The sequence below is a fragment of the Aedes aegypti genome, chromosome 3 (genome assembly GCF_002204515.2).
Source record: "Aedes aegypti strain LVP_AGWG chromosome 3, AaegL5.0 Primary Assembly, whole genome shotgun sequence".
Lineage (NCBI taxonomy): Eukaryota > Metazoa > Arthropoda > Insecta > Diptera > Culicidae > Aedes > Aedes aegypti.
This window is the reverse complement of record NC_035109.1, coordinates 344,944,426-344,954,873: the sequence shown is the minus strand read 5'-3', so window position 1 is coordinate 344,954,873 and position 10,448 is coordinate 344,944,426. Positions and strand designations below refer to the sequence as shown.

Genomic DNA, 10,448 nt, shown 5'->3' with positions numbered 1-10,448 from the left:
ACGATATATGGAGTGGTTCTTGGGATTTGCTTCTTGAAATGGACAGGGTGATTATGATGACGTCCCGTACGCCCTTAACTCGAAGCCGTATGATGAATTAACAACAATCATCAACCACGCGTACAAATTTCAATGACGGTCTACTTCGCCTTAATGTGCCGCTATATTATTCAGAACAACGTTGTTCATAGTTCTGATGACAAATAACGAAACGAGATTCAGCTATTAAGTAAGTTGTTAAGTTGATTGGTAATTAAACGTGGTCCACCGATATTCGATATTAATATACTTAAATCTCGTGGAATTTGTTTGAACAGAATACAACATAAGGCTCAAGTGCAACCATACAAAATGGAGCCAAAATCATGGTGTCTTCTATTTAGATTTCAATCACAGCCACTATCTTCAAAAATTTAATTTATATACATTCTTACAACGATCAAAACAAAATCAGTTTGCCTGTACTGTACTCCACATTATGGTCCCTCGTCCAAACGATCCGACAGATCTTTTTTTTTTGCCAACATCAATACAACAAAGCAAACTGTCAAAACCGTACACGTAACTACTGTCGACGAATTTACCCTCAGTGGGAAACTATCACTTGACATTTTCTTGGTAGCACATTCGACTCATATTATCGTCGTCTGCTTTTGCTACCCCTCTAAAGCTCGTTTGTTTACCCGGCTTACGAGGGTGATGATTGCAGGATAGTACACGTATGAACCTTATCAGATTGCTAAGCGGATATAAAAGTCCCTTCGTTTCCGTTGCGTTCGGTGCTAACAATATAATTTCGAGGAAAACCATCCATACTTTAACGTGTCAAAGCAAAATGAAACTAAAGAGGGACGAAATTCTACTACTGTTTGATGTTGACGGAACATTGACCAAACCGAGAGTAGTGATCGAAGATGACTTCAAGGATTTTTTGTACAAGGAGGTTCAACCGAAGGCAACCATCGGTCTGGTGGGAGGATCCGATTTAGAGAAAATGTTTGAACAACTTAACGGCCGAGAGATTCTGGACAAATTCGACTTTGTCTATCCGGAGAACGGACTGATCCAATATGCGAAAGGAGTGGAAGTAGGACGAGTATCGATAGCGCAATATCTGGGAGAGGATGTCTTGAAGCGGTTCATCAATTTCGTGCTGAGGTATTTTTCGGAATTAGATATCCCGATCAAGAGAGGAACTTTCATCGAGTTCAGAACTGGAATGTTGAACGTTAGTCCCATTGGAAGGAATTGTTCAGCGAAGGAGCGCCAAGAATTCTACGAGTATGACAATAAACACCAAATTAGACAGCAGATGATTGATGTCCTGAAGAAGGAATTCAGTGAGGTGGATTTGACTTACAGCATCGGAGGACAAATCAGCTTCGACGTGTTTCCGAATGGATGGGATAAGACTTACTGTTTGAAACATGCAACGGTGGGAACTAACTTTAAGGAAATTCACTTTTTCGGCGACAAAACAGATCCAGGTGGTAACGATCATGAAATTTATAGCGATCCAAGAACGATCGGACACAAAGTCACGTCACCCGAAGACACCAAACGGCAATTGAAGGAACTTCTTGGAATCTAATGATACTGCCAACTGTAAGATAGCAATCATGTTTTAATTTAGTAATAAAGAACCTTTGTTTTGAAACAATAAAAACACAAAGCCTAGCTTTAAGCCATTTTGCGTTTAATAGGAAAAATAAATGCACATTCTTATCACATAGCCGTTACAACAAACCTGAGTAAAATAACAAAACGAAATCATCTTATTCTCCAACAAATTTAGGCTTGCGTTTTTCCGCAAACGCCTTCAACCCTTCCAATCGATCCTTGGTAGGAATGATCTGTGCGTAACAAGCTTCCTCAATGGCACATCCGGTGGCTAAATCAACCTGAAGTCCCTTATCGATCGCTTTTTTGGCCATTCTGACTCCAACCGGTCCGTTCGGAACGATCTCCATAGCCAGCTCCAATGCTTTCTGGAAAGCAGCATCCCCATCTTCGTTAGGCTTGACAGCGTAGTTAGCAATACCCAAAGATTTGGCTTCCTCTCCGGAGATCTGTCGAGCGGTGAAGATCAGCTCCTTGGCGATCGCAGGGTTCAGGATTCTTGGAAGACGTTGAGTTCCACCGGCTCCGGGGATAATTCCCAGCTTAGTTTCAACCAGACCCAACTTCACATTGCTGGTCACAACGCGCATATCGCATGCCAGGGCCATCTCTAAACCACCTCCCAGAGCTGGTCCATCAATAGCCGCAATAACCGGAGCAGGCAACTGTTCGATATTGGACATCATTAGGCGTAGCTTAGTCACGAACCGTCCAACATCCTGTTGGGTCATGGTGGCTCGCTCTTTCAGGTCGGCCCCAGCACAGAAAATTCCCGGAACCAAACTGCGCAAAATGACAACGCGGACATTCTTATCGTGGGCTAGAACTTCGATTGACTCCAAGATGTGATCCACCAGCGAACGGCTGAAAGAGTTTCGAGCTTTCGCGCGATTCAATCCCAGCACGGCAATGCCCTGTTTATCGTCCTCGGTTAGATAGGTGAGCTAAGATTGTAAATGGACATGTCGTTGAATTGCGACCACTAGACTTAGCTGAGATTGAAGTTACCTGGAGCTCTTGACGCGCGTTGGTATTCGTTGTGGAGAAACAACGCTTCGTGGCGGACAGTGTTCGGACACAGTTTCCAGCCAAAGCGGACGATTTCGACAGAACAGGGAAGGATTTGACGAAATTTAACAACATTTTGAGCAAATTTTTACTACGACGGAGTTATTTAACGCGTGAATATTGCCAAACAGTGGACAACTTATGTAAGTTGAGATTGGTAACACTTAAAAGCTTGAAATCCGCTGACTTGCTTTTGTTGTGCAGTTCGAGCAACAGGCACTAGTAAAATGACACCAACACTACAAATTAGATGTGATCATGTTTTTTGTTAGAAGGTTACTTACTGAGGCATGTAAATAATACTTTTGCAAATTATTTGAGCATGTACATTCATAATTGTTCATTCGATGTGCAAATTGGTTGTTTTTGCATATTCAGTGTTTAAAAATAAGTTCGTTCCATCGATACTAGTACCATTAGATGTCAATCAACATAAACTCAAATACAAATAAATTTTTGTTTTGCTCGAGTTATTCATACAAATGAAAGCAAAATCGTCTCAAAAGGTGAAAAACCGTCCAAGTGACACCACAAACAAGAAAAAAAAGGTGAAAAATAGAAATTTTCTTGACACTACTTTTCAGTTGTTGCGATGGAAAACACTTGCAATTTTTGTGCTCTCCAAGATCAGAGCGTTCGGGAGATACAAAACAATTTTACGCAAGATCTGCCTATGTTGGACATAGTAGCAAAACATTTTTGGTTCACGGTAAGTTCCTTTCAAGCACTTTGTCAAGTTATTGTCAATAAAAATTTGATTTTGATTCCAGAAAGATGAATTGATTTCTTTTAACATTTGCGATTCTTGTGCGAAGCAGCTACTGGAATTCCATCAGTTCTACAGTCAAGTTGAAAAGCTTTATTTTGCTCAGGTGGACGATATAAAAGTGGAATACGTCCCCTTAGAAACGGACACAAATCACATCGAACAAGAATCCGTTGATCTCAAAATAGAGGCGGAAATTTCTAATGAAGCAAGCATAGGGATCGAAACGGTGGACGATGTTGAAATGGAATGCGGACCAAGCGAATCTAACACAGATCATATTGAGCCCGAATCCGTCGATCCCGAAACAAATGCAGAAGATACTAATGAAGAGTTCGTCGGAATTGAAACTAAAGGCAAGAAGACGAAAAAAGCCCGTCGTCAGGAAAAGGAGGAACCACTGGTAACCGATGATGAAATACGCATCTTCTGCCGGATGCAATGTCACATCTGTTCGGAAGAATTCGATTATTACAGATATCTACAAGCACACTGTCAAAGAGAACACAATCAAAGGTGTTACGTTAACTGCTGTGACTGTCGATTTGAACAGTTGGGAAGGCTTCAGGAGCACATTCTCGTTCATATTGACCCGACCCGGTTCCAGTGCAAACAGTGTAAGAAAAACTTGAATACCAAGCGCAGTCTTCTTCGTCATCAGGACACAGTTCATCGGTCGGAAGACACCATGAAATACAAGTGCACGATGTGTCCCAAAAAATACGCCAAACTGTATCTATTAAATAAACACATGGCGTGTCACTTGGATCCCACTCCGAGCGATACCAAACCAAAATGTCCGATTTGTGAGAAACTATTTAAGAACGAAAGTTGGTTGGAAGTTCATGTGACACAAAAACATGGGATAACTACTTAACATAGGCAAATAAATAATGGCAGAGCCAAATCAACCAACCGTCTAGTAATTCTCAACCCTTGTTATCTACGATATTCCATATAGTGAGACTGATTTGTTAAAGCATTTATTTCTCACAATTGTTCCAATAGTGATTTTTTGTTTTCAATAAACTAATCGCATATGATCGTATTATCATTTGTCTTGACTTGAAAACATGTCTTTCGTTTTGGTGCAGCTCAAAGGTCATAAAAGCTCCATAAAAAAACGTGGGATTTCTCCACGTATTCCGTTGAGAATCCTTCCAGAAATTGTTCCGAAATGGGTTCAGGAATTTCTTCAGGGATTCTTCCAAAAACTTCTTCAAGAATTAAAGGACTCTTCTTTAAACACCCCCAGGGTAACGTTGCTTGCAAGAATTCCTCTAAAGGTTGGTCCAGGGATTCCTCCAGCAATAAATAATATTTTAGCATTAGCATTAAGCAATTCGCACAAATTCGTAGCTGGTACAGTCCTAGACTGTCGTATGAGGGTTGCCTCCTTCCCGTCCGTTACCAGGTTAATATCTGGGAATTTTTCCTAAAGAAATCACTACAAAAATTACTTCGGAATGAAAAAAAAAATCATTCCAATTTTCTTCTAATATTCTTTTAAACATTTTGTGAGAAATGCTGGAATTCATTTAAGAATCCCTCTAGTGATTTTACGGAGTTTATCATGGATTATTTATTAAATCTTCAAGAGTTGTCCCCAGAGATTTCGCAAGGATCTTGTCATTCTGCAGGGATTTTTTCGGATATTCTTGCTAAATTTTGTCTGAATCTACGGAATTTTTCGAAGCATTTTATGATGAATTAAATTCTCTAAGGATTTCTCTGGACATTTATTAAAAAAAATTTCTACGGACTTTTAATAAATCTCTTCACGGTTTCTTACAAAAAAATTGGTGTTTTCTTCAAGGAAGTGTTCAAGTACTTATTTGTTCAAGAAGTACTACAGTTGAGGTCAAAATACACGTATCTGTTAAAGGATACAAACTCTAAATTAAATGGTATCAGGGATTGAATTCTGAGTAAATTGAGAGTATCTTTCACATATCACTCTGTAACAATCATGATGCACAACACAGCATGAGAGTCTGTTTATCGACAACTGCTACAGCCCTGATTACATCGAGGGGGTGAAAAAGCTCCAAACCTAAGGGACACCACCGAAGTAACCACTCACTAGCCCGCTAATACGCCTTTTTGGCCTTATAAGGCTATTGTACGACCAATATAAGGCATAAGCTGTATGATGACGATATATTAGTACGCAGGACGAATTAAAGTGCTATTGATTACTTGGGTATTGCTATTGAATGTTCTGGGACTGCTAGTAATATAAAATACCTACCCCCAATGGTAAACGAGCGAGAAAATGGGTTTTAGCATGGCTCTCTCTCTTCGAAGCTGCTTTTATTTATCACGCGTGTTACAACTTGCGAAACATTGAGGATCATGGACCGATACAGATGAGATGTTTTTCGTTGCTTGCTTTGATTGTCTAGTGAGAACGAATTCTGCAATGCCTGAATGATGTAGCACTAAATTCGATTTTTATATACTTACTATTATATTAATATATTAATTATATTAATAATTGAGCATTGAGTACAGTCGAATTTCGTTCGTTGCACTATCTTTAAGTGGGCTACGTTTTAATTGGGCTCCCGTTAGTTGGGCTATAGCCCACCTAAAACGAAGGCAAACGTCACTTTCTGACATAAGGCATAATTTATCAATGTTGGTAGCTCTGTTTTTCTTTTTTCTATGTTATTTGACAGCTCGAAACTCAGCCCGATTAGTGAAAGTCTTTACCCATACGATTAAACCAGGTTTAAGGCCTAAGCGGTGGTGAAGAAACCGCTTATAAGTGGGCTACAGATTTAGTGCAACGAACGAAAGTTGACTGTAAATGGAATACCACATATGCATTATATGGCAGTATGGGAGAAAACTAAAATTACTAAAAATTTCCAGAAACTCAAAGGTGCTAATTTCAGGCTGATTTTGTACAACTCATATCTCATACTAGATGAATAGTCAGAAAATAATTCTGATGGAAATTTCATTGCTATTACATTACGAGGCTTATTTATAATCTCAATGTGACTGTTATGCGGTTATAATTACCAATGTGACAAAACAACTTGGTATTTTTTTCGAATTTTCTAGAACAATCTCACAGATTTCAGTAAATTGATCGAAAAGATTTGTCGTTTGATGACTCTCCATGGTATTAACTCCATTTTGTCAAAAATGACGAATGTGACTGTTATGCAGTTATGGGCAGTATAGTAAGAACTCCCGGTGCCCAGATAGCCGTAGAGGTAAACGCGCAGCTATTCAGCATGACCATGCTGAGGGTCGTGGGTTCGAATCCCGAGCGAGCCAAATGACGTAAATTTGTGTCGGTTTTCAAATACGTTTGTGTCTGATCCGGGAAATGTCATTCACAGTTCCAGTGTTTTCGTGTCCTTTAACACGTAAAATTACATTTTTTTTTTCAATACATCTTCACGGACACGTTTTTGTGTCGTTGCATTACTTACATCATGAGTCATTCATTCAAAATCAGAATTACAAGATTGTCCTTGTCAGCGTTACAACCAGATTAACTGAAATAAATACGGAGTGAACTTACTAATCATAATACAAATATCTGCGTCTCTCATTAACGTTTTTGGTTTGAAATTGATGACTTGAGAGGCGCTGCGTTCGATGAGCTATGTCAAAAAGGAATTCCATTTTATAATTCCAGCGGCGACACATTGCTTCGTAGCATTCTCCGGATTTTTTAATGTTTTCCAGAAAAGACCTCCAGTCTTGATAGTTTGCGAATTTTCTGTTCGATTCTCCAGGTCCAACTTGCAGATTATTCAAAGCATATTTTTTTTTAAGTGAGCAGCCACTATCTTGATGCAAGTTTCTATCACGATTTTCTCCTCCTTTCAAGAAAACTTGGAGCACTCACCTGAATGTAGGCAGAGAATTCCTTGCAAAATATTGCATTACCACTCTGACTCTAGGAATAATCGGTAGCTCCATTTTATTATCCATCATGTTGCAATTATGATTTCCAATGGATTTTTTGATGACCTAATTAATAAAAAACATGGGATCTGTAGTAGAACACTCAACCTTAAGATTACAAATCCTTAGTTATACCATTTGAGCTATCTAAGATATGTTTTCTCCACATGTCAATTGCCAATGTTCCTTCGTCAATGCACACTCAATGTCAATGATTATCTTTTCGCGCCAGTAGCAGCAAGCATCAATCATCACCAGGAAGCCAAGCTACTACGTTTCATTAATTTGCTTGTCAACAAGTGTCTTAAGCCGGTGCTGAAATAATTTAGAGGGACGCAATCATTCCAATTTTTTTATTATATAGTTTGACTATGAATTGACAATGATTTATGAAGTATATGAGATTTTTGTAGAATAAAAACATAATGAAATGAATATGTTTGTGATACAACTTGAAAAAATCAACAAACAATGTTAATAAGAGTTGCAGAGAATAAAGAATACTTCCGAACAGTGACTATTTGAATTGTTTCCACGTTTCATTCTAAATGTTAAGAAAATCTAACTTAACTAATTTTCAAAACGCAGTTTTCTGAATTTCTTAAATTTATTTGTCTGAGCATAGAATAAGAACAGCGACATTTAGCTCTATATTATGCAGGTGGGATGAGGTTAGAGTTTAACCATTAGACAGATAAATCGTTTTCGCATAGTCGTTTTGTCTATCAAAATTTACAGATACAGTTTTAATCCAATAAAAGATACATCATCACTGAAGAGGTAGATAGTTTATAATCCGACTACGAATAGTTATTCATCTAAAGACGTCAGCTTTTCCAATCGCTGCTTTTCGAACTCTTCGGGGTGGTACTTCTTCCGATGCGCATACAAATTGCCCGCCGTTCGGCACCGCTTTTCACAGGACTCACAACCGTACAGCAGTTCTCCCGTGTGGATCGTGATGTGCGTCTTCAAGTTATTCTTTCGCAGAAATGCTTTGTCACAGTACGTACACTTGTAGTTTCGCTCCTGATTGGTGTGAACAGCCCGCACATGCTGCCTCATGGCGTTCACGGTCGGCGATCGTTTATCGCAGAACTCACATTTGATGTCCATCGTCGCCTCTCGGTGTCGTTCCATGTGAGCTTGCAGGGAATATTCGTTCTTTAGTGATTTTTTGCACAATGGACAGTTCACTCTGGCGTCGTTGTGGAATGATAACTGGTGTCTCTCAAAATTGCTCTTCGATGTGAACACTTTGGAGCAAATGTCACATATGATTTCGTTCCCTTTTTGGTGCTTGTACCGCATGTGGTCCGAAAGTTTTCTCATATCGAAGAACCGTCTCGAGCAGTGACCACACTCGATATTTTTGTCACCTGTATGTTGGTACTTCATGTGGTCATATAACATATAACGAGCCGTGAACTTTTCCGGACATAATTTGCAGTTGAAAGAATTATCGTCTCGAGGAACGTGAACTACTTTCCGATGCTGGATTAGATTTTGCATTGTTTTCAGGTTTTTGTTACATAGTTCACAACGGAAAGCCGCAGGGTTAATGTGAAAGAGAATATGCTCTTGAAGCTTCTTCAACGTTTCATACCGAGCACCACAGCAGGAAACGTAAGGGCATCTCTGTTCGTGAACTTGGCGGCAATGAGTTCTGAGAATGTCAAATTTCTTAAACTTCTTCGAGCAGACAGGGCATTCCATTGGGCAGAAAAAGCGAATGTCATCATCGGTTACTAGTGGTTTAGCTGGTGGTACATCGTCATTGTCAGAATAATCCGTGTCCTCTGAATGTATCACTTCTTTTTTAATACTTAGAGGTTCGATCTCGATGTGCTTCGTGGTGACATCGTTGGGATAGAGCTTTTGAACTTGGCAATAGAACTGATGAAATGATAGCAATTTGTCTCGGCATGAGTGGCAAATGTAAAATGATTGTAACTCAGATTTCTGAAATGATTATGTTCATTGATAATTATTCAAGTTAGCTACATTTTGTTACTACTTACAGTAAACCAAAAGTGTTTCGCTGCTATTTCCAAAATTGGAACATCGAGATCTGAAACTATTTGCACCGGCTGAACGGCGTCTTGAATAGGGTTCTCGCAAAAATTGCAACTGCTTGTCATTATATCGTGCTCTGAAAAATCACTAAAATTTAATCGTGTTGATTTTCACGATGCTACACTTTCATATCCGGAATCGATTTTGCAAGCGATCGATATTGTGTTGATTCGGAGATATCGTCTACAAGTGCTGCCATCTGCACTAGTTGATTGATAATGATAACAATGAATATCGTACTAGGCACATCATAGGGAGCCATGAAATGAATAAATTCTAAGAATTAGCAAGAATATTTTGATTCTTTATTGATAGTAACTAAGGTTAATCTTTGTGCAACATAAACCTTAATAAATCAATTAAAATTTTGCTTTCTGAGGTTTTTCATTCTTTTCAATCAATTTAACTTTCATACCATCTAGGTATCTAATTCCTCTCTCATTTATTATCAAGGGCGCATGATTTGTCTCTCGATGGATGCTGTCAAATAGAAACAAAACCAACTCATCCCACATTCATTGCATTGTCTGTAGAACAGCGGTTCACAACCTTTACAAAGCTATGATGGCCTTCTTTGAGATCATACAAACGTTCCGTGGCCCCTGGGAAAAACGTCTCTTACAGTTCTACACTAAATAACTAAAATATAATTATTTAGCTGAATTATATGTACCGTTTTGTCTCACATTCCGAACATGACATATTCTGAACAGCGGCAATTTCAAAGGTAAAAATCACGTTTAATTAACCATCTGATCGGTTAGGAAAATCAGGACATTTCATGTGTTTTCGAAAAAAATGTGAAAAACTCATCAGATTTGTTAAAGAATTTTTGCCAGAAAAAACTGAAAATCAGGACATGTCCTGCTAAATCAGGACGGATGGTAACCCTGCGTTTAATGTAAAATGTCGATACATGAGTCAATAAGGTATGCCATTCAACTTGTTTTCCTGCATCCAATAGTTTGGCATTGACAACATTATATAA

The 10,448-nt window shown here is 38.8% G+C and overlaps 4 protein-coding genes across 5 annotated transcripts; 2 read left to right on the top strand and 2 right to left on the bottom strand.

Annotated features, from left to right (window-relative positions):
• Positions 1-616: 616 nt before the first annotated feature.
• Positions 617-1,688, top strand: LOC5572080 (probable phosphomannomutase). The gene has a single exon (XM_001660112.2). It carries the CDS (start codon positions 722-724, stop codon positions 1,589-1,591), a length of 870 nt encoding a protein of 289 aa, XP_001660162.2. The 5' UTR covers positions 617-721; the 3' UTR covers positions 1,592-1,688.
• On the bottom strand, positions 1,675-2,884 carry LOC5572081 (methylglutaconyl-CoA hydratase, mitochondrial). Its single transcript, XM_001660113.2, has 2 exons — positions 2,629-2,884; positions 1,675-2,564 (listed from the first exon to the last, which is right to left on the bottom strand). Exons 1-2 carry the CDS (start codon positions 2,761-2,763, stop codon positions 1,776-1,778), a joined length of 924 nt encoding a protein of 307 aa, XP_001660163.1. The 5' UTR covers positions 2,764-2,884; the 3' UTR covers positions 1,675-1,775.
• Positions 2,885-3,089: 205 nt separating this feature from the next.
• On the top strand, positions 3,090-4,365 carry LOC5572086 (transcription factor grauzone). 2 transcript variants are annotated; one of them, XM_001660114.2, is made up of 3 exons: positions 3,090-3,194; positions 3,237-3,397; positions 3,459-4,365. In XM_001660114.2, exons 2-3 carry the CDS (start codon positions 3,281-3,283, stop codon positions 4,329-4,331), a joined length of 990 nt encoding a protein of 329 aa, XP_001660164.1. In that variant the 5' UTR covers positions 3,090-3,194; positions 3,237-3,280; the 3' UTR covers positions 4,332-4,365. The 2 variants fall into 2 exon arrangements, with proteins under 2 accessions (XP_001660164.1, XP_021704943.1); XM_021849251.1 differs by having other exon boundaries at positions 3,104-3,194; positions 3,273-3,397.
• Positions 4,366-7,972: 3,607 nt separating this feature from the next.
• Positions 7,973-10,223, bottom strand: LOC5572085 (zinc finger protein 234). The gene is made up of 2 exons (XM_021853435.1): positions 9,406-10,223; positions 7,973-9,346 (listed from the first exon to the last, which is right to left on the bottom strand). The coding sequence occupies exons 1-2, from the start codon at positions 9,523-9,525 to the stop codon at positions 8,195-8,197; spliced, it is 1,272 nt and encodes a 423-aa protein (XP_021709127.1). The 5' UTR covers positions 9,526-10,223; the 3' UTR covers positions 7,973-8,194.
• Positions 10,224-10,448: the final 225 nt, after the last annotated feature.